Source organism: Paracoccidioides lutzii (genome assembly GCF_000150705.2).
Source record: "Paracoccidioides lutzii Pb01 unplaced genomic scaffold supercont2.21, whole genome shotgun sequence".
In the NCBI taxonomy this organism is placed as follows: domain Eukaryota; kingdom Fungi; phylum Ascomycota; class Eurotiomycetes; order Onygenales; family Ajellomycetaceae; genus Paracoccidioides; species Paracoccidioides lutzii.
Window position 1 is genome coordinate 190,743 of NW_015440967.1, and position 22,774 is coordinate 213,516.

General features: G+C 45.3%; 7 protein-coding genes and 1 non-coding gene across 8 annotated transcripts; 4 read left to right on the forward strand and 4 right to left on the reverse strand.

Moving 5' to 3' along the window:
• Nucleotides 1-2,098: 2,098 nt before the first annotated feature.
• Nucleotides 2,099-4,025, forward strand: PAAG_06969 (hypothetical protein; the record flags this gene model as incomplete). The annotated part of the gene is made up of 3 exons (XM_015846079.1): nucleotides 2,099-2,518; nucleotides 2,585-2,708; nucleotides 2,770-4,025. The coding sequence occupies 3 exons, from the start codon at nucleotides 2,099-2,101 to the stop codon at nucleotides 4,023-4,025; spliced, it is 1,800 nt and encodes a 599-aa protein (XP_015700514.1).
• Nucleotides 4,026-4,902: 877 nt separating this feature from the next.
• Nucleotides 4,903-6,132, reverse strand: PAAG_06970 (hypothetical protein; the record flags this gene model as incomplete). The annotated part of the gene is made up of 2 exons (XM_015846080.1): nucleotides 4,903-5,519; nucleotides 5,619-6,132. The coding sequence occupies 2 exons, from the start codon at nucleotides 6,130-6,132 to the stop codon at nucleotides 4,903-4,905; spliced, it is 1,131 nt and encodes a 376-aa protein (XP_015700515.1).
• Nucleotides 6,133-6,536: 404 nt separating this feature from the next.
• On the forward strand, nucleotides 6,537-7,287 carry PAAG_06971 (UDP-N-acetylglucosamine transferase subunit alg13; the record flags this gene model as incomplete). The annotated part of the gene is made up of 3 exons (XM_002791014.1): nucleotides 6,537-6,864; nucleotides 6,939-7,077; nucleotides 7,152-7,287. 3 exons carry the CDS (start codon nucleotides 6,537-6,539, stop codon nucleotides 7,285-7,287), a joined length of 603 nt encoding a protein of 200 aa, XP_002791060.1.
• A 1,112-nt stretch (nucleotides 7,288-8,399) lies between these two features.
• On the forward strand, nucleotides 8,400-9,730 carry PAAG_06972 (alpha-centractin; the record flags this gene model as incomplete). Its single annotated transcript, XM_002791015.1, has 3 exons — nucleotides 8,400-9,167; nucleotides 9,242-9,556; nucleotides 9,668-9,730. The coding sequence occupies 3 exons, from the start codon at nucleotides 8,400-8,402 to the stop codon at nucleotides 9,728-9,730; spliced, it is 1,146 nt and encodes a 381-aa protein (XP_002791061.1).
• A 1,985-nt stretch (nucleotides 9,731-11,715) lies between these two features.
• On the reverse strand, nucleotides 11,716-12,198 carry PAAG_06973 (hypothetical protein; the record flags this gene model as incomplete). Its single annotated transcript, XM_002791016.2, has 1 exon — nucleotides 11,716-12,198. One exon carries the CDS (start codon nucleotides 12,196-12,198, stop codon nucleotides 11,716-11,718), a length of 483 nt encoding a protein of 160 aa, XP_002791062.1.
• Nucleotides 12,199-15,728: 3,530 nt separating this feature from the next.
• Nucleotides 15,729-16,687, forward strand: PAAG_06974 (hypothetical protein; the record flags this gene model as incomplete). Its single annotated transcript, XM_002791017.2, has 4 exons — nucleotides 15,729-15,795; nucleotides 15,921-16,061; nucleotides 16,130-16,210; nucleotides 16,272-16,687. 4 exons carry the CDS (start codon nucleotides 15,729-15,731, stop codon nucleotides 16,685-16,687), a joined length of 705 nt encoding a protein of 234 aa, XP_002791063.2.
• An 801-nt stretch (nucleotides 16,688-17,488) lies between these two features.
• Nucleotides 17,489-17,573, reverse strand: PAAG_12311. The gene has a single exon. It is a non-coding gene; the product is annotated as a tRNA-Asp (tRNA).
• An 895-nt stretch (nucleotides 17,574-18,468) lies between these two features.
• PAAG_06975 (DUF907 domain-containing protein) lies at nucleotides 18,469-20,925 on the reverse strand (the record flags this gene model as incomplete). Its single annotated transcript, XM_002791018.1, has 4 exons — nucleotides 18,469-19,035; nucleotides 19,102-19,602; nucleotides 19,661-20,448; nucleotides 20,544-20,925. 4 exons carry the CDS (start codon nucleotides 20,923-20,925, stop codon nucleotides 18,469-18,471), a joined length of 2,238 nt encoding a protein of 745 aa, XP_002791064.1.
• Between the last annotated feature and the right edge of the window lie 1,849 nt (nucleotides 20,926-22,774).

The following is a 22,774-nucleotide window of genomic DNA, read 5'->3' on the forward strand; positions in this document are numbered from 1 at the left end:
TTACCACCAGCCCTCAATATATCACGTGATTATTTGTTTATTGACTGGTGCCAACGACACGTAAATGAAGCTCGTGTGACAAGAGAATAGCCGACGATACCTGACGGACAGAAGGGTTCTTGAATATAATATATTTTGCCGATGCCTCAATACGCGCTTCAGCGCCTGAATATCCATGGCCATTCTGAGATGCGAAAGCTCGGCGGTTTACGACGATATTCTATGTTCTTCGAGCGCAACGACTGACAAAAATTACATTGAAAACGCCAGAAACCACATGAAATAGTCGGGATTGTTGACCGCGAAAATCTAACACCGGATTTAAATTTCGGTTGAAGTAACAAAATTTAGCTGGGTCATTCTGTTCCGCAATTGAAATCGTACTTTAACAATCACTGATATTTTCCAGCGCCGATGCCTATGGATGGACGGATCTCAGCGCTTCTGTTTGTGACCGTCAGGAACACGATCTGGTCTGACTCACCCTCCTTTTACATATTTGTGGGTTATACTAACATCTTCGCCTCTGGCTAGGAAGACCCAAACGGGCTTTAATTCTACTCTTGGAATGGCCCAAGGTAGGTCTCGGATGTTATGCTGCTAGCACCTTAGATATGGTCTAGCCGGATATAATATTGCATCCTGCCGCTCCCGCCTGGTGCATGTACTGTACATACTATTGTACGTCACTGTAAGCGCGTGGTGGGTGAAAGAATTCAAGGAAACGCTGAGACAGGCTTGCCATACCTGGATGAAATTATCTCTTGTCTTTCTATGTTATTTGGTATGTGAGTGTTCTTATCAGGCCTTTTCTTCTTCACAAATTTCGCTTGACCATTGCTTGTGCGAACTTTCTTCTTCGGATTTCAATGGAAATACCTGATCATCCATTCCAATCGACAGCCCGATAACATGGAGGGGCTATGCTTCGTTGATTTCAAATGCTATTGGTCATCGGGTTTCCCACCCACGCTGATCACGACAGGTTGTTGGATCCATCCGTTATGCTTAATTCAGGATGAAAATTCTCCTGTCTTTCCCTTATCACCTCTTTGATGAAAAGTTGGTGTTGGAGAGCCTAGGGCATGTCTTCAATCCAGTCGTATGATCTTGCTTGATCTTTACACTCTCTTGGATGATCCGAATGACATGACGCCGTTTTCAAATCTTCAATACCCCCTAATGTCGGTCAGGGAATTGTTCGATCCCAATCAGGGACCTATCTATGCAACTTTTTCTATTTTCTCAATTTTGGTACACTATCATGGTAGTGTATATTTGATTGTTCGCGAAAATGCAGGATACCGAGAGCTAAAGATTGGGTTGGTCGCACTGACAGATGTAAGTTGAATGTTGGGACAAACTACTCTTGGAAACAAAGATTTTTTGGCAAACTCGCCTCTGTCTATCTGAACAAAGATTTGTCATGACAGGAGAAGCTGAGATGCAGTTTCCACCGTTTTTCTCATTTTTTACACATAAAATCTTTGTACATGAAGCAGATATCAACCCTTTTTTGGTGTATTTGTTTCTTTATTTTTATAAAATCAACTCTTCAAACTTCTAGGATTTTGAGTGAGGGCAAGAGAGCGTGAGCTGGTTATATTGCTTGCAGATTTGCATCATTCTTCCACCTATATTCTATTTAGGACTGTAGTTTACTCCCCTATCTTGACTTTATCTATCTTTCTGTGTTATTGTGATTTCTTCAATTCTTTTAACACTTTACTAGCGACAACACAGATCTCTTCTATCTCAACTAGAACTTCAATCTCTTAGTCTCTTTTGTTTGGCAATATTGGAGATACTCAGGCTCACTCACTCCTTTCTTGTAGTGAAACTGGTTGGCTACTTTCTTCTCAAGAACTCAGTCCTCCTTTGCTTTTTCAATCTCTCACAGTACATACTCACATAAGCCTTCCCTCTCACTTTACACCACTCTTCCTTCTCTGTATTGAATGTCACATATTCCGGTTGTTCTTTTGCGCTATTCTCTCTTTCTGCTGTGGTTATTCTGTCTTTTCGGAGTAAAGAATCTCCTAGCATTCGACCTAATTTATCAGATTTCCTGCAGGAGGGAAACAAGCAGCAAGCAGCCATGCCACCCGAGTTTTGCATCACCCGTCCAAATGGGGATGTCACTGCACTTATTGCCGTCGACGAATTGCCCCCTTTTGTTAGCATTCGTGGCGTTCCTCGCTCCTTGAGCCAAATCGATGACGTTCATCGAATGATCAATGTTGGAACCTTAGCTTCTCGCGGCCAATTCTATACCATTGACGTTGCTGCTGAAGCCTACTCGTACTCCACCTACTCCAGCCTGCCTAATGGAGCCCCAAATGGGGAAATAGGTATAGCATCTGCTATTACAATAGGCGCGAGTGGGATTTCTCATCAACCAGGTGCTATAAATGCAGCGATTTGGAGTCCCGACTCCGCGGATCGCAGTATTATAAACTGGAGAAGTGGGGTTAATAGCAATGCAGCCACCCCTATCGGCCAAGAGATTTTGAGGAATGTGAGTATTCTTCAAAAATCAGCTTCATTTAAAGCGTTCAAAACTAATAGGGGTGTTGAACGATAGGATGGCAGTCCCGCTGCGCTACGACAATTCAGGTCTCATAATGCAAATAACCCAAAAACTCCTTCCAAAAAGCAGTACTGTTCTTTTTGGATTCGCCGTGGGGAGTGCGACTATTCGCAGCAGGGTATGCTGAGTTGAGTCCTTTTTGTTCGTTTTTTTAACCTAAGCCTAATGAATTGTAATAGGATGTCGATTCAAGCATGAGATGCCTGGAGATCTCGAAACCCTGGAACGGCTTGGGCTTCGTGATATTCCTCGCTGGTTCCGTGACAAGTATAAGGTCAAAAGTCTCCTGGGGTCTGAAGGAATGGATACCCGCCCCAACGTTCCCCGTAGTTGGAAAACTATTGACCAGATGCCTGACGCATCATTCCCTGGCATAGGGTACATTTTACCACCTCCAATATTTAACGAAGGACTTCCTAGAAGAGAGGCAGCAAGTGATAGACCATACTACTCTCCGATTGAAGGTCCTCCTTTTGCTTCAAATGGAACCTACTTTTCTCCTGCCGTAGTAGCAAACGGGATGCCGAACTCCATCTGCTCATCTTTGTCAGACGAAACCACCAAGGGAAACACCATGTTTGACAATATATCTGTTTCGGGTGATTTCGATATCCTTACCCAAGTCAAAGACATACCATCAGATGATCCCAATCCAGTCCTGGCCCATAATCATTCCCTTCATGGATTCATTCACTCTTTGGTTCAGGAGCCTGGCAGCTCTCATGCATTCAGTGCTGCAGCTCCCATTGGATTTCCCTCTATGGCTGTTAGCAATATGGCAAGTGCTGAGATTCGTCCTCATGTCATGAATACAAATTCTGTTATTCCTGCTCACACTCGGTCCATTGTCTCCGGAATCAACTCCCCTTGGGGTATGGCAAACCGCAATGATGGTGACATATCTGCCAGCCTTTTACCCCCGTTCCAGTCCATGGCAGTTACCGATTCACAGGAGCCAACCCACCCCGCAGAGCCAGCGCAGAAATTAAAGACTCGTCACCCCATTCATCCCCAACCTGTCCATGCTACCTCCAACCGCTCGGTGGCAACTGTAAATTACTCGCTCCGTAACACCTTCGGCGTAAGCGTAGCAGCGACCCCGGTTACCCAAAACCGTATCGGGCTTCTTTCCTCTCTCTCATCCCCAATTCCTTCTCCAACTCGTGCTCCATCGTTCCGCTCTTCCCATTCTGCGCTGGCAGTCGGGCCTGATCATGATGTTGCAACTGGGGCTGCTCACGAAAACCATGCGAGTAGTACTGAGTCTGGTAACAGCGAACGCTATTCTAACGCACACCAGACTCTCAATCCAATTGGATACAATCAGAATGGAGAAGATTTCCGCCAACGCCGCATGACGCAGAACGAAGAAATTGATCCCTTTGGCCTTGGCTTCAATGACGATGCCCATCGTCCTGCCAGTGGACACCGCTGAGTGGTTTCTGTGAACAGCGAACATTTCACTTCCGAGTTCAAAGTCTGGTTAACATGAGTGTGACTTGTTTGGAACCAAGATACTGAGGCGAGATGACAGCTATGCTGAATGCCTTTTCTGCTGGCTTTGTGTGCTTCTCCTTTTTTTCTTTCTTTCTTTTTTTTTTTTTTTTTGTCTTTTATCCGCTGTTCCAATTTGGGTATACAGGCTTTTTTATATTGGCATATTCCGGAGGCCAAACTCGTGAATTGAAAATTTGTACGTTCATTCCATTACTTTGACTTGTGGTATACCCTTTGGCACACTTTTTGGCTTTTTCTGTTATGATTGCTGCACAATTCCAAGTCCTGCCAGAATATGCCCCCATTTTCATTGAAAATAAACAATTTATGAACCTCACACTCCGCTCTTCTCCCCCAATCGAGGGAGGGGGAGGGGGGAGGGAATTCGCCAATGGAGTTTATGATTTCCTCTTATGATTTTCACCCCTGTTGTTTGTGAAATTTTGCTACCAACATCCCCTTTCCCCAACATTGAAAATGGAATTCATCACAGATGAACTATACAGCCAATCTCAATTTGCAAACCCTTAGGATAACTTCTGTATTATCGAAATCTATCAAGGGAAATATCGTTGTGAGGCACTTGAGAGCTGCGAAGGCATGGTCGAAAAAGGTAAGTATAACAATGAACAGACAGACATACGATGTGACACCTTTCCCTTGGTGATATATGATAACAAGTAAAAAATATGATACAGGATGTTGTAAATTCAAAGCTGCAATACATCAAATAATATACATATTGCAAACCATAGGTTTTATAAGAAAATCGTTTGAAAGAAGGAAATGTAAAGTAAAAGAATAGCTGAATCCACTTAAAGTCGACCAGTGAAGGGTTTCCATGGAGCAGGAGTATTTATAGCCCTTGCATGTACAGGTTCCTTCACATCGTCTCCAGCACCCAACTGAGCAGCCGGGTTGGGTACAGGAATACTATTAATAGCTTTCTCTACCACCTTATTTCCATCAATAACAGTGAGATTTTCCCCTTCCTTCAGTTTCATATTCTCTCGTCGCCTCTCACGCAATATTTGTTGTTTCTTTTCCGTCATCACCCAGGACTCCGGGAAGTGGAACCTCGGTTTCCGTTTGTGGTGACGCAGGTCCAGTGGGACATCTGCGAAGGAGTCACCCTCCTTTGCCTCTTTGATAATGGTATCAACGAGATCTCCCAGGTATCGCTTATTCTGTGCACGTGTGGGATAATTTTCCGATGACATGCGAATGAGGTCTTTGTCTGGGTTATAACGGGGGCCAACCAATTTCAACAGTGTTATTCGTTGTTCTTCGGTAAGGTATTTAGGAACCAGGTCTTTTGAGCAGAATTCAACGACGACCTTGGTTTCTGCTGGGTGTGTCTCGCCCATGTAGGTAGTATATCTGAATCGGAGGAGTTGTGTCTCATCTGGTAAGGTAAACGGTTTTACGAGGTCTGATACGAGGAACAAATTAGCAACAGTTTGCTATTAAATCATGAAAAGGAGACTGAGCAGACAACGCAAAACCCAGGAGGAAAGAATTGAGAACGTACTGCTGAGCAATGGCATTTCCCATGCAGAAATACGAGCGTATTTCCTCAGTTCTCGATGTTGTTCCAGCTCGTCATAGGCCATAGAAGTAATTCCATCTTCCATATAAGGCTCAGATTGAAACCTGTGAACATCATCGTTAAAATATTCTTCAACATCCTCGTTCCCACCAGTCCAGCCCACGAACGGAGCTGCTTCTTTATGGATTTCGTTCATGGTCTGGCCAAGCCCTTCGTCGCGAAGTGTCTGGGCGAGTGTCATGAACTCACGGTCAAACGTCTCTCGTTGGTCCGGGGCCATCGCATCATATTGAGCGCGTTCCGAAGGATCGAGAAGGTCTGGTGAGTATTCTGGCACTTCGATGAAATCCTTTTGGGCCAACCTACAAGAGTGGCTGAAGGGCGCAAATTGTCTCGTCGGTTTCAAAGCACTGGAGCATATCGAGCTCCGCTTTGGGGCCGTTTGTCTACAGAGGATCAAAGTGGCCCGGCCGATGGACGTCGTTACCGAAGCCATTGGGCCGAAATTGCACCACATATATAACAAGTTTCTGCTGCTCGAGACCCGACATTCAGAAATTTCATGAACCGCAAAGACTCTAAGCTTTTGGACGACGGCGCATAAATATTTCTCCGGGCACCAACTTAATCATGACGTAAGCTGCTCCCCAATCTCCTTTCCGGGTGTCTTCGACGTCAAGTCGTAAAAAGAGATGTTGATACATCCCCATTTCCCTGCAGTTCATTAACTACATCTCTAGAAAAATTAATTGTTATATATGCTCTGTATAACTTGTGCCCCATGCGCTCTGCAGTCTTACAATCTGTTCTTCCTTGAACCGAATATTGTTCTACTGGTTCTGCAAATATAATTACGCGCTGGGGTCGCATTAGAAAAAGCACTTCATACTTGATTGCTCTATGGACTCTTCAAAACCGGCAAAATTATGTTTTGTGACGGTTGGGGCTACGGCCCCATTCAATGCTCTTGTTTCAGAGGTTCTCGAAGAGCCCTTCCTAAAAGCCCTCAAGGAAAATGACTACACTGATCTTTTGATTCAGTATGGCCAACTTGGAGAAGCGGTCGTCCAGGAATTTAAACTTCAGAGCGAGGCTTCGACTAAAGAAAAATATGGATTGAATGTCACTGGGTTTGACTTCAACTTAGCGGGTCTTAAGAATGAAATGCTAGCTGTTAAGGCAGATGCCAAAGCCAATAAAGCGGAGGGGCTAGTCATCAGCCATGCGGGTATGTTGACTCCCCTTTCGCAATTATACAAGTTATGTTTGATATTGTGATCTGCTGATTCCGTGCGGCCGAAGGCTCGGGCACAATTCTCGAAGTTCTTCGCTTGGGTATACCCCTTATGGTGGTTCCGAATCCCCAACTACTTCATAATCACCAAGATGAACTAGCAAAACAGTTAGCGGTCAGTGGGTACGTGATGCATGGTAAACTTGGGTATGGGCAATGAATTGCTTCCCTCGCCACTGGTAAAACAGGCTATACCAGAAACATGTCTAATCTGCTTATAGAAACCTAGCACAGGTCTTAGGAGAAGCTGAAGGTTTCCGATCCCGCATGCACGCATGGCCTCCAAGCGTCAATAAAGGGCATGCTGGCAAAGGTCTCACCGGGGTGATGGAAGACGAGCTAGGTTTTGTCGATTGAATTGCTTCTGGGGCTGATTTTCCTTTCATTGACATCTGCTTTTGATTCTGCATCCTGCCTCAGGTCCCGGGCTGTCTTATCCTTTTGGTCTGAACTTGGTTTTCCTGGTTACCTTTACCTTGTGGGATATAATCACTTTACCATTGACTGAAGAGATAAACTGTGGGATGAATTGGAACAGTATCAGTGCCCATTGATGATACAAGAAGACTTTCCCATTCGGCATTGCATGGCGTTTGGAGCAATGGATTACGAACCCTATTATTATCGTTACCCATTCCCATTTACTCTTCATGTCTTAATGTGGTTCATTTGATTTCTCTACCGGTTGGTTTCTGGTTTCCGTTGTTTCCTATTGCAAGCAGTAACCGTGTCTGAGTTCCTCGGAGGCACATGGAGATGGTTCGATGAGATCAAGGCTCCACCCCTCAGGTGCTTTTGAGCGCAAATGAAGAATCAAAACCCGGTGCGCAACAACTTATGCGATGCATTTGTCTGTCACCGTTCATTCAACATTGACCAACAGCAATCGAACACGCCTATGGGGCAATAGAAACGCGTTGCATACCTAGTAAATAAACGTTGTCGTTTTTGGTATTCTTCTCTCGTACGGGATGGTAAAGGGACAAATGTAACTTCAAACTGTAAACCATCAGATATGTAAAAATATGCGATTTTGAAATTCATTTGGATAATTAATTATATTTTATTCAGGGATCTGCTGCGTTTATCGGGGCATTGTTGTTCTAAATATTCCAAGGTTATTTAAATAACTAAGCATGTTGCCCATAAAAATCCGAAGAGGCCGTTGAGCTTGGTCCAAGCTCCATTCTGTTTGTTGACCTCCGCCAAAAATTAACGCCATGCATTGAGAGTTAAGTTCTTTTTTTCGAACAAAACCAACTTCACTCCGCAGAAATCTTACCAAAACCACGCACAGTTACCGCCTTTTACAATCGCTCTTACGATCTCACTGTTGTACTCAGACACCTCTCCACGGCCACCTGCAGCCTCCCTCCGCGCCTCCTCAGCTCCCTCCTCGACCCGGTCAATCATCATCCCCTGAACCTACCCTGCTCCTCCACCCTAATCATTCCACATACATACAAATAATGGCAGAAACAGCACTACACAATGCCCCCATAGTGCTTGACAATGGCAGTGGGACCATTCGGGCTGGGTTCGCAGGCGAGGACCTACCGAAATGCTATTTCCCCTCATTTGTCGGTCGACCAAAACACCTTCGAGTCTTAGCCGGCGCGTTGGAAGGAGATGTCTTTATTGGGCAAAGAGCACAAGAGCTGCGGGGTCTTCTGAAAATCAGATATCCTCTGGAACATGGCATTGTAACGGATTGGGACGACATGGAGAAGATTTGGCAGTGGGTATACGAAGGCGAATTGAAGACGTTGAGCGAAGAGCATCCAGTGTTATTGACCGAACCTCCACTAAATCCGCGGACCAACCGCGATACGGCCGCTCAGATATTGTTTGAACAGTTTAATATACCAGCGCTTTACACGTCGATTCAGGCCGTGTTGTCACTGTATGCTTCGGGTCGGACAACGGGCATTGTGCTAGATTCTGGAGATGGTGTTTCGCATGCGGTCCCCGTGTACGAAGGCTTCGCGATGCCAAGCAGTATACGAAGAATTGATGTGGCGGGCCGTGATGTTACAGAGTATTTGCAATTGCTCCTTCGGAAAAGTGGCTACGTATTCCATACAAGCGCTGAGAAAGAGGTGGTCAGAATGATCAAAGAGAAGACTGGATATGTGGCATTGGATCCAAAGAAAGAAGAGAAAGATTGGTCGACGAATGTTACGAAGGTGGATGCTAAGACACAGGAATATATCCTGCCGGATGGACACAAACTTAAGGTATGCGTCTCAATGTAATTGTGGGCACGCGCTTTTGAGACAGGTTTCTAACAGATTGGCTTTTGGAAGTATAGGTTGGAGCGGAACGATTTCGAGCTCCTGAGATTCTTTTTGATCCTGAAATTATTGGCCTTGAATATCCCGGAGTTCACCAAATCGTCGTAGATGCAATCAATCGCACCGACATGGATCTGCGCAAGGCGCTATTCGGCAATATTGTCCTTTCCGGCGGCTCAACCTTATGTCGAGGTTTCGGCGATAGATTGCTTCATGAGGTTCAACGATTGGCGGTCAAGGATATGCGAATCAAGATTTTTGCTCCCCCGGAGCGAAAATACAGTACCTGGATTGGAGGCAGCATTCTTGCTGGTCTAAGCACTTTCAGAAAGGTAAATCGCAGACCTCTCCCAAAGTATTATTAAAGATTCCTTTTTTTATTTTATTTTATTTTATTTTCTTTTTTATTTATAAGGCGCTAATTATATACTTCATTGTTTTAGATGTGGGTCAGCATTGACGATTGGCATGAGAACCCCGATATAATTCACACCAAGTTCAATTAGAAAAGAAAATTTGAAATTCCACTGCATCATCCTCGACATTCGTTCCTCCCTGGGCGAGTTATATTTGAGGACACAACTGGGTGACATCATACAGGGACCCTAGAAACGGGAGAAGAGAGAGAACGCGAGATCAGGAGTAATTGGATTAGCTGAATTGTTTTGATACCCCTCTCCCCCATCTGTGAGTTCACATCGCCTACACGATTTGATATTCGGACAATTTTATGTGCACTAAAAAGTACATACTATCATCGTTTGTCATCCATGCTTTCTTCCTTTCTAACCATGCAACATCATATTTCACTGAACCTGTTCTCCATTTAACCCCCCCCCCCCCCCCCCCCCCCCCCAAACTTCTGTCGTTCTGATATGTGTTATTCTATGTCAACAGTTTATCATCAGTTCCAATTCCTCTTATTCCGTTCTCATATACTTGATTGGAATGTGTGAGAAGGGGAGTTCTTTGCTTTTCAACCAGAAACTGGCTTGAATGGTCTTCTTTAACCTTTTTCATTCAGCATGCTGAATTGTTTCAATTATTCGGGACAAAGTTTCCTTCTATCCCTTGATTCTCTCGATCTTCATTTGCATTTTCTTTTTCCTTTGCTCCACTTTCCTCCTTCCTCCAGATTCCCACCTGTTTTCTCTGTACTGTATATAGATCATTAACGTGCTTTGAGGAGCGTACCTGTGTATTAACGATTTAGCGAAGAACTGTGATCTTTTTACCTAGGATAGAGGCTAGGCCCCAGTAATCAGATTTTAATTTCATTCAATTGCAACGCAGATATCCATGGCAATGACGTGAACAAGAATGAAAATCAAGGCCGTACATCCAACCGCTCAAGTCCGTATTGCGGGTCAATAGATATGCGAACTGTTAACTTTGAGCTTGAATTTGTTTACTTTTTCTATTAACTGCAGTTTTGCCTTGCTTAGAGCTTACCTACTTTCCGCAACAGCCTCATAAATATGCGCCGCTGAAGGCAATGGGTTGAAACAAACTAGGGGGTATTGTTGGGTTCAAGATAAATTAAAAACCAAATTGCTTGACTGAATTGTTTCTAGTTATTGCCTTTTCCTTTTCCTTTTTGTCCTTTTAGTTTTTACTGCTTTCTCCAGCGGACTGGATTTAGGTATATCGCATGTTGAATTCCACAAGACACATGCGCACTTTTGCTATGAATACAATTAACATATCATCAAATGACAGAAGAGGTGGGAATAGATGTCATATTAACTGTTTTCCAGGAAACAGCGCCAAGTTCCCTGCATAACATCGAAAGAAGCCACGGGTATTTTGCATATATAGATATATAGAGCTATTTTTGACATGTCCATTTTACAGTCCACTTCATATCCTATCATCCATATTTATTCCCCCTTCTGTTCCACAAGTTCACACACAGCGGTAATAGAGTATAATCCACGTGGTACGGAAGTTCCTTCTATACATTCCAACGGGAGACAACCATAGTTCTTTCGGTGGTAGATGGGGAACGAAACAGAAATGAGCGAAACTTGAAAAGGCCTGGGCTGCATTGTAGTGGCGGAACTCGTGAAATAGAGACCAGGGGTTGTTGCAAAATTCGGTTGATGTTTTTAATCTCCACAGAGAGCTCCTCCTCAAGGACTCCAATGCGGATGAATAGGGCTGAAGATAAACTGATGGGGTTTCTCAAGACGGCTCTTTACTAAAATGACTCAGCCTTCTTAGCAGGTAAACGTAACAGGCATGTGGAAGATAAAGAGAGTCATTATCCATGTCAAAGGAAATAGGGTACGCTTTTTTTTGGTGGTTGGTCATGGGTCTCGTGAGTCGTCAAGGAAATAGTGAGAACATAATAAAAGGCCGGCGGCAGAGAGTTGGGGGGAGAGGGTAGGTGATAGGGATCCGGTGTCGAGTCGAAGCACAGAAGGAAATGGGCACCAGCTTGCAACTCCCAAAGGAAAATCCGGACGCTGTCTGACGTCAACCTCGTTCATCACGAGTAGCTCATGAACTTCCCCCATCGCATCTCGAGACTCCTTCTCGCCTTGTTCTTAACCACATCTGCACCGCTAGACTTGGTGCTAGATATGCTCCTCGAGCTGCCTCCGCTGTATTTGCGAGAGAATCCGAAGGTATCGGGAATTGCAGCGTTTCCAGCACCACCCCTACCCACATGGAAAACAGGGGCGACTTCTTTCTCGCGTCGCAGCTGACGTTCCAACTCCTCGTCGAAACTGAAGATGGCCCGCTCACTACCAGTGTGAACATTGCCAATGCCACCTCTTCCAGTCGTAAAGCGGTCCTGTGTGCGGCTGTCTAGTCGTGTCAATGAGGCCGGGCCTGTGGCTGATTGGCCTGGGGTTGTAGAGGTGTTTTTGAGCGACATGATGTTGCCGGCACCCCCGCGAGCTGTGTGAATAGCCGGATGACTGGAGCGAGGGACGGAGGGGTGAGGCTCAACCAAACGATACGACATGATTGGCCTGTCTTTTTCTTTTATTTTATTTTTTTTTTTTTATAATGCTGGTGTTTTATTTTGGCGGTGATGGGATCTGGTTTATTAAGAAGAACTGAAAAAGGGTAAAATAGATATTGGACTCGAGATATTCTATCAGATGTGGAGAGGAGTGTAAATATATATATATATATATACGTAAATATAAATATAAATATAAATCGCCGGAACTACCGCCTAACAGTGTCAGAGGATAGATAGATGTGCAGGGGAAACGAGCATGTATCGCTATAGTTCAAGAGCAAGCGTGAAACTGGATGACGACCATTATTATCTAACAAGCTTTTCTCTGGAAATCGACCCTGTTATAGTTAGAATGGAAAGCGACTGGGTAAAAGAAAATCCAGGGGCCGAGAGGGGTTGCGTTAAATATATATATATATATGTAGCTTTGGAATCATCAGCCCGCCCTCCGGCCTGTACCTGGATCGGCAACATTCCAGTTAGTTAGTTAATGGGTAGCGGGGAGGGGATGTCGTACTCCGTTACTCCTTTTCCATCTTGTCCCCCCAAAGACACCTTGGACTAACTTCCTTGAATATCCAATACACACACACACACACACACACACACATACATACATACATACATACATACATACATACATACATACATACGTACATACGTAGTTAGTTTTACAGGCTCGGCGTGCGTTGGGGCGGCGGAGCGACCAAACAGCCCCCCAGCAACATCCATCACAAGGCCCAGCCAGCCCTGGAGGAAGTTTGAGAGCAAAATTAGAAATCGCCAGGTACGCCCGCACCAGTCACCCATGGAAGCAGCAAAGTCACGTGCTTGCAGTCTGACGAGTGTTTACTTTTATTAACGCCCAATTCGGGCCCAAGCAAAACCGAGCCTTTTTTATTTTTTATTTTTTATTTTTTTTTTAACTTTTTTGGTTTTGTTTTCCTGTTGCCCCGGCCGGAGGGGGGGGGGGGGGGGGTTTCCCATCAAACGCAGCACCAGAGGACATTGGAACTGGGTTCGTCAAATGACGGTGAAAATCTTGGCTCTCGGCCAACAATTGCCCCCCTCTCCAAGGCACCCCCAGGACACCGCATGGCACCCCATGGTGTTTCATCGCAAGCACCACCGCCACTACCCACCCCAGCTTGGTATGAATGCTGCTTAATGGATGAGCCATCAGCTGATGATGGCAGGAGCTGCAACCATCACATAATAGAAACAGGGTTCGAGACCAATCACCGACCCCAACGCATCAGAGCGACGGGAAGAAACTCTGTTGGTCGCTGTGGCGGAGAGTTTTGGCGGGAAATAGAAAACCAAGGATCAACGTATCCCACAGCACATCCTGCGTAGTAATAAGCTCGGGATCGGGGAGGAATTATGTGCTTCTGTTTGCCAGCCAAGAGCTGTTTATGGAGCCCTAAAACAGCTTCTCAATCCATGGATGTGGACTTTTGGTTTTCATCAAAAAGTTGCCGCAAACTGTGGAGTTCTTGAAATTGTTCTTGAACTGGTTTAACTACGTCAATAAATTTCCAGCCAGAATAGAATGGCTTGGCTCATTTCTTTTAGCCCCGCAAAGAATGGATATTTTCTATCGATGTGTTAAGAGACAGACATGTTCGTATCTCAAGTCCATTGTGCTCAAGACTCAAGATAGCCAGCCCAGTCCCGCTCACAGTTGTGGAAGATGTTATAGTTCATTGGGTCAATGCTCAGTGCTTTTTGAATGACGGCTTAAAGCGCTGTTGAGATCGTCTTCTGTGAACTAATCGGATTTAAATACGGGTTTGAAGCAGCAGGAATGACGTCCATATTTACATACACATTACAGAGAAACAAATAAATGGAATTGTCCCTGGTAGATCTATCTCTTCAGGCGTTCTGTCAGTTGTCACGAGATTATGTCGTGGGACCCTGTTGAGACTGGCTGGCAGACACAAGAAGCCCCAGGTCGCCATGCGCAAACCTCCAACGGATGAGGAATCCCTCCTTTTCTAAGCTAGTGCTGGCTGGATATCACGCACTCTTAGGGAAAAAAAAAAAAAAAAAAAAAAAAAAAAAAAAAAAAAAAAAAAAATAGCGTTGCCGAGAACACTGCGACGGGGATGAAGTTTTGGGAGGATGCCAGGTCCGTCGTGATAACTAGCTCCTTGGGTGCAACGCATCGAACCTGTGTCATTCGAGGGCGGGACTTTACATGACTTGTCTATCGATGGCATGAGTTTCATCATCATCATCAGCAGCAGCAGCAGCAGCAGCAGCAGCATCCGCGGAAAACATGCCCTTTTCGAGCCGTGCGCTTTTATAAACCACAAGGATGAGCTCGAAAAATTGAATAATACCATGCAGCAATTAGATCATGAATAGCCAAGAACGTTTACCCACTGGGAAATGCGCACAAGTCGGAGCTTTGCCGTGTGTACAAAAAATTTGCAAGCATGATTCTATTGAAAGATAGTGCCGACGTTAGAATTGAAAGGGAGAACAAATGTCCCGTGAAAATACAGGATAGTTATGTGTTTTAAGGCGGTGAACAGTGAAAAAGATAATGTTGAGTCTGGCAGAGATAATAATATTAAAAAATTGTGCATGTCAAATATAAACATAAAATCTCGTTCTCTGCTCATCCTCTTCCATTCCCGTTTACGCATTGAGAGTAAGTTCATCTTGATACTTGCATGAATTCTCACGATTCGCCTGCAGTTAATGTATACTCCAGATGCTCCTGATTCGAGCACCTCTCACATGTCACGTGATCTTTAAAACACCGCAGCATGCAATTCTGTCGCCCTCTGCCGCCTTTCGACCCAAACTCATCGAGCTTTTTCCCAAGTCCGCATAACTATCGACCACCGCATATCATATTCCGGTGGAAGATACCTCAACTTGGACAATGCCCAGAGCTTTCCCGCTGCGTCCTATCCCCTCTTAAGCGATCTGCCCAGCAATTTGCGCATTCTTCAATTCCCGACTGAATCGGATCCTTTCAAGATAGGCGCATCAAAACCAACCCTGCTGCTTCTCAACACGCATACCGGACAAGCACGCGACGGCAAACGAGCATTCGCTCCTTTTCTTCTCTCTCTGTTTGCCAAATAGCTGACCGGGTATATTGGGAAGTTTGCGCGGTGACTGGGAAATTTAGGGACATATCCCGCGACAGAATTGAGTTTTTGACTGGTGGTTATATTATCCACGTATCAAAAATGCCAAAATATAAGTTCCACTCTCCTTATTAACTAAATCAGCTTTGTTTGTTGCTTCTGTTGTTGGAGTTTTGTATGTGCAAAAGCCCCTGCTGACATTCTCTGTACTCTTCTGTAGGTTTCCCCTCAGTCTTCCCCGCCGAAGCTCCAGGGACCGTCTTCCAATCCTTCCCCTCTTTTTAGATACCCTTCCTTCGAAGAGATCAAACGTCGGTGAAGAAAGATACATTATTAATACTAACAAATATTTATTTATTTATTTATTTATTATTTTGCTTAGGTGATTACTGCGATGTATACCTCACGCACGATTCCATGAGCGTGCGAAAGGCGCACAACTCAGGTCGAAATCACTTACGCAACGTTGTCGAATATTATCAAGGTAGAGTTTCTTATGTTCTTTCCCACGCTTATGCGCTCACCGGGAAGGGCTATATTCTATCAAGAGTCCATTTACAGGTTAATTGAGGAGTATCCAAGCTGACAAGACTTCATTTACTGCTGCAGAAATTGGCCATGAGAAAGCACAGTCAGTCATCGATTCTATCACAAACTCATACGCCGCAGAGGGACAGGCGAGCTCGAATCCAATGCTTCAACAACCAGGCATCTCCGGAGCATACCCTCCACCACCATTTGGCTTCCCTGGTAAGTTCCCAGTGAGGACATCCCTATCCGTTCTCTTCGTAAATGCCCCCCCTAACAGCTACTCGAAGGCCGACCAGGAATGCCACCGCCTCCACCATTCGGCATGCACGGCGGACCCCCAGGCGGCCCTCCCGGAGGAATGATACCACGTAAGTATCAACTTCCCCAACGTATCCACAGTTGGCAAAAATATAAAGTAACACCATGCAGCTCCAGGAGGTCGCGGCATGCCGTCCTTCCCACCTCCACTCCCATTCAGTGCAGCAGGCCCATCCGGTGCACCTCCCGGATCCGGCGAGGTTCCGCCCTTATCACTCCCAAACATGCCGTCGGGCAGTCTCCCGTTCCCTCCACCAGGTGGCTTCCCTCCTAACTTTCAATTCCCCCCACCCGGAGCCGCAGGCTTTCCTCCGCCACCCGTCCCGGGCCAGGGGCAACACCCAGGTCCAGGTCCAGGTCCAGGTCCAGGTCCAGGTGCAGGCCAAGGAGCGGCGGGTATGCCACCGGGTATTCCAGGGTCTGGTGCACCTCCACCTGGGCTGCCTCAGGGGTTTAACGCTCCACCAGGGATGCCACCAGCGTCAGGGCCACCTCCGGGGACTAGTAGTAGTAGTGAGGCTAAATGAAATGAATACGTTTCTTGTCGTCTTCTTATCCTATTCTTTTTTTTTTATTCCCTTTCTTATCCTGTTTGTTCTTTCTATGTCTCTGTACGAATAAGTTTTGTATTATTTTATCATTTTTCTTTTAAAACAAAAGCGCATGATTTTTTCATCTCACGTTTGCAGCCATATATCATCATCCTTAGCCACCCGTGGCTTCGTTAGCTGTTATATTTTTCAAACTAGAGCGGTTGTCCTTCTGGCCGGTTCCAAAGCAAATAAAGGGAGTCGTCCTGTATTGTGATTTTGGGGGTAGAATAGGAGCTGGTTTTCTGGATACATGAAGCTCGAGTTCACATCCGTGGGTGGATATCCCTTTATCGGCCAACGATAGGGTTTTTTAAGTCCATTTGTACATAAGAAATGCGATGACATCTCATTCTACTGTTGAAGGGACGCCATTTTGCTTCAGCCCAGTCCAACTTCTCAGGCATGATATATATATGTTGTGCTAGTGAAGGACTCCCTCCATATAACCGCTAACAAATTTTATATCCCTCAATACGTCACCGAATCTCGACAAGCCGCGAGATCCTCCACTTTAACCATGTGAAATCATGCAACGAGGAAAAGAAATCCTACGTGCGGGCTCACAGGAAGTTCATAAAAAGGGAAAAATATAGATGACCGCATATTTCTACAGAATAGAGTGTATACTCCGTCCTGTTTGTCTGCGTAGATGCGATGGGATGACATGCCAAAAAAAAAAAAAAAAAAAAAAAAAAAAAAAAAAAAAAAAAAGTTAAAACAACTCAACTGAGTAATCTCCCCGACAGGGAATCGAACCCTGGTCTCCCGCGCTTGGCAAGTTAATGACAAGCGGAAATCATAACCACTAGACCATCGAGGACGTCCTGATATTCGTCCGGAGTTTCCGGCGTAATATAAACAAGAGAGAAACCTTTATACCCAGTTCAAGTCTACCACCAAAGGTCAAACCAAAGTAAAGCGAGTGGTCTCTCATACCGACAGCAGTATACATCTTTATCAGACAAGTAATGAAAGAGGTACGTGTTGTATTTTACCGCCATAAGAAAGTAGATTTACAGAAAAGGTTGGGCTCCTTAAATCCTGGGAAAAAACATACAGAGTGAGAGAAGGTGTCTTTTTCTGTGATTTTGAAGTTTGTTCCCAATAAACACTCCCGTAAATTTTAAACCAAAAGCAAAAGCGAAAATCAAACAGAATGCAAAGGGAACGTCCCCCACGATCACATTTTGAGCCAACAAGAGTCAAGGAATATAAGGCTGAAGTATTATATATCAAGGAAGGAAGCCAGGCATATCCACGGACCAAGACAACACAGATTGGGTAAAAAAGAAAACGTGGACGAAATGGCAAATAACGGCATAGGAGGAAGAAACGGGAAAACTTAGAATGCATGACCATGTTTTATCCACAAACTACATATGTTCACACCACATGAACGCCTGGGGCAATGTATAGGAAAAGCTCTCTGCTTGATAAGGGATCAACCACCGCCAAAGTGCCTAACAGCGGAAAAGCGGTAAACGAGGAAAGCCACATATATATCATGGGGCAAGAAGAGGAGGTTCCAGGGAAGCAAAGGAGACAGGAAGAAAACAAATGACAACTGATGCCAAATAAAAAGCGCGACCCGTGATAAACCTAATAATATTAAAAAGAGGCTACAAAGGAGGGGAAACGAAATACTGTTGGCAGCCTGCGGGAGAGACCGTCTCTCCATTTCGAATTGACCAAATGTTGCATCACCTGGAAGATGTCTACTGCTCATATCCTGCACCACGCTGCCATGGGCTATTGTTGTTTTGCATTCTATATTGCCCGGGGTTCGAATTCGCCGAAGGGGCTCGTGGTAACGGTGACGTATTGAAGCTTCGGGGCACTGGTGATCTATTTTGCGCCCGTGAGTATGCTGGACCTCCGTCTGGAGGCTGTGCGTTATATATCGGGGGTGGGCCACTGCTAAATTGGCTGTTGGTCGGAAATAAAGCTAAAGAGGGATCTGGTTGAGAGCCATGCTGTTGGCTTTGTAGGATGGTTGGTGGGGAATCTGGCCGACGGCCATAGGAGTTACCGGAGGGATTATCGTCTTCAAGCGATTTCGATTCACCGCGAGCAGTGGCTCCAAGAGCGTCCAGCTCCGTTGTCAGATGGGTCTGAGACTTGATAAAAGATCCGCGGTCGTCTCTCATTGGCTGGTACCGCGTATCTGGGTTCTTGGACACTATGGCATACACGGACGAGATGAGAACTAGAACAAGAAGGATAAGGGCGAATACTGCATTAACAACGAAAAGCACAACTCCCATAATACCAGTGACCAAGCCCTATGAGCGGTTAGCGTCAGAACTGTCTGAGAATGTCCCAAAGAGCAGAGGAGACGTAACACTTACGGGTTGATTGAATACTTGTGTGAAGAAGAGTAGTAGGATCACATTGAAAAAGTTGACTGCGGCAATGGAGATGTTGAAAATATTTGTTTTCTTGTCCATCCATGGCCTCAAAACACTGACAGCTATCAAAACAGCGGCTTCAATGATAAGCAAAGCCACTGATTGAACCACGGGCGCAGGCTGTGCCAATCCGACAAACATACTTTTAACCAAGATGTAGATCAGAACAGGGATAACGCAGTAATAAGCCGTAGCCCTGTACTGAACATAGAGGAAACCCCACTTGTTCAGTGCTGAGGGATCCGAATAGAGGACGTATGCAGGATTTTTGTGCAGCTCCACGGATCTCTTGACTAATCGAATCACTGTAAAAGCTGCGAAACCCAAGGATGCACTCATCGCAAGAAACATAAACGCGGCGAGGACAACTTCAGCAGGTGAATCTCGTTGGGTGAATTCCCACAAGCAGAGTATGCACATTTGTGGATAACCGATCAGAACCTAGGAAGCATAGTGGTTAGTTAAAGTCGGTCGATTCTTCAGAAATAGGTGATCTTACCAGTCGGAACAAGATGCCCCTCATAACAATTTTCCACCCATTTCGGAAGTCCTGGAACTTATCACCCTTAATCCAACCTTTCTTAGACGCAATCTCGCAAAATCCCTTAAATAATGCTACGAGACCCATAACAACAGACACGAAAAAAACGAAAAATATCAACCCGGTCATGAATATATTTGTCCTTTCGATGTGGGCACGGAATCCAACTCTTTCAATGCCCCGAACGACGTAATTTCTCACAGTTTCACCAATAGTGTTATCATTGTTTGTCCGCTTCATGAGCTGCGTTGGTGCATTGGGCAAATTTTTTTCGAGCCAATCGATGGATCGCTTCTGAACTTGAACGGATGTAGTTGAGAGTGATGACAAGACCGTGGATGGTGTGCCGCCAGTTGATCGTTGATACCAAGTGCAAATCCTTTGCAGAAAACCAATACGGATAATACCCATGCTCCACTGAAAGTTTTGGGTCCATGACTGCACGATTGGCGGAAGGGTGACACTGGTCATTCCAATCATGGCTTGAGCCTGGAAGAATCCAAAGAGGGAGAGCGCATTGGCAGCAACATGGGCGGCTGCGTTCCCATGGCCTAAACCAGAGGTTATAGCAGAAGCAACCAGTCCAAGACCAGCAATCGCCGCGACAACCCAACCTACAGCTTTGTGATAAACGGTATTGCCATTGGAAAGTCGGGCTTCCAGGCAGGCAATGCTTCGGCCGGTACTGGTTGAATTGATATATATCTGAATTTTAAGATCAAGATCGGGGACTCCGTATGCAACGGCTGTAGGTATGATGTTAGAGATATGGAAAAGCAAAGACGAAGTGAGTGGGGGAAGAGAACAAGTAAAATGGCACTGTTAAAATGGGGACACATACTTGGAACCTTATTAAGAAAATCTGGAGAAAGATTTTGGACGTTAAACTTGTTATCGATGGAACCAGTCTGCATAGGACAGAGACCTTTCAAGTCTAAGCCCTTGAGATTACACGGATTTATGCTTTGTTTGAGTGCGGAGTACCCATAAGCGAACAGTTCTACATCTGCAGTTATGAAGCCGCTAATTGACGAAACGCCAACAATCTCCACATAGAGGGTATTATTTTCAGGCGTCAGGACGACTTTGAATAAACTGGCTGTGAAGTTCGAATTATCCTGGCAAGGATTGAGGGACCTCGACTCAATTAACCTCACGGCGGAGACTAAAGAAGTGAAGGGGAGGAAGGCGACCAGATACGAGAGGAACCTTAGAAGATTCATTGTCGAAGGCAGGTGGTGGGGAGGGAGACAAATGTCGATCTAGATGACTCAGGCATCCAATGCCGTGACGATGATACGATGATGCCTTCCAGTAGAAGAGAAGAATAGGGTACCCCAGAGCACCTTTTGTCCCTTTATTACTAGGCCCGCCCGGGTGAGGTTCGGTAGCTGGGGGAGACTATGGGTCGATTTGGCGAGGTGGTAAGTATCCCAGGCTCGGCCCTGATGGTATATTAATGTATGTACCACAGAAACGGTCGTCAAAAAGAAGTACAGGACAGGTTAGTAAAGAGTGTATCTAGGGGAGAATTGCAACAGGAAAGCGAGTGGAGTTGCTTGGCAGGATGAAGTTGGCGATGATGTAGCGATAGTGAACCGTACCCCTTCTGTAAAGGTTGATGGATAGTGGGATAAATTACAACAACAGAAAGGAAAGCCTAGCGAGTGGAATAACGTGGCGAAGAGATAAGCAGACAGTCTCCAGACAAACCGCAGAGAGACGGAAGGGAGAAGGACGTGGGGAGAGAGAAGAAGTTGAAGTTGAAGTTGAAATTGAAGATGAGAAAGAAGCAGAGCGGCTGAAGGAGAAAAGGATGGGGAGGCCAGGATTGGAAGGAGAAAGGGATGAGTATGCCAGGATTTGGAAGGACGTCGATGTTTTGGAGGCGTTGAGCGTATGTAGCCCGTATTGCCAAACCTTAATAAGCGAACAGAGATTGGAGATTCAGAGTGTTCCATGGTCCAACCACGTAATATAGAAGGTATTTATTCACAGAGATTACAGTCCGCTGAGTATTTTACGGGATTTTCAAGTATTTTCAGGTTTTATGTGGGTCATCAAGATGTATTGCAGCCAATAATAGTGGCTGTCTCAGGCAAATCTGAAAGCTAAGCCATGTTCCAAGAACGGTTTCTTACGTTTGAGATACACACAGTACTAAGGGTAGGCCGGAGAACAGAAAATACCTTGGCTGGGGTGACTGGTTGTTGATGTAACTCTGCCCATAGTTATAAACATCCAGGGGCACTTGTTAACGCTGGACACGCAGCCTGGGGAACAAACCAACCTTGGAAGAGCTTGGAGACAACTGAAAGAGGACTAGGTCTTGCAGCAATCCCCCCGTGGGACAGAGTTCGTTCCTCCACTCCCCTTCTCTATAATATGCATTTTGATATCAAAGAAATGAAAATCAACTCCCTATCAAAAGGAACTCTCTGACACATCTTAACTACCAAAAGCGGCTAAAGAATCTTCTTCGAACGTTCGATTCAATGGCTTTCTCTGATGAATAAAGTTACCACTTCCATTCTCTCCGTTGATATTGCACAAGGAACATCTCGTATGCCTATCCTCGGTTGCACATAGCAAACCAACATCAGTCACTGATTGATTCAGCCTCGATTTTAAGATTCTCGACTTTTTTGATCGTCACATTAGGTGTGGAGGTTATGCGGTAATGTATCTGCCGCTGTCGTTCATTGTAATAACAACAATAATAGAGTCGGTGAAGTGGAAGCCGTCTACCATTCCGCAATCTTCTACCGTCAGGTTTGTCACAAAATAATAGCATAGCTACGCCGCAGCTCATAACTATCCAAAGCAGAAGAGGTTTTAAAATAGTGTGTGGGCTAATGAAGAAGTACGTGTCCCCACTGGCTTACTCAGACAAGTCTGCACAGCCTCCTTTTGTCTTTCCAAGGATCCAGGTTAACCGCTTACACCAAGCCTCTGTGCGCCGCAGGCTGGTGGATTGATCGATGAAGAAATACTTCTTCTGCAGCCACTGTCAGGCGCTGAACCGCCGAACCGATGACCTGACAATTTTCCGGAGAACTGGGCATACAAGTT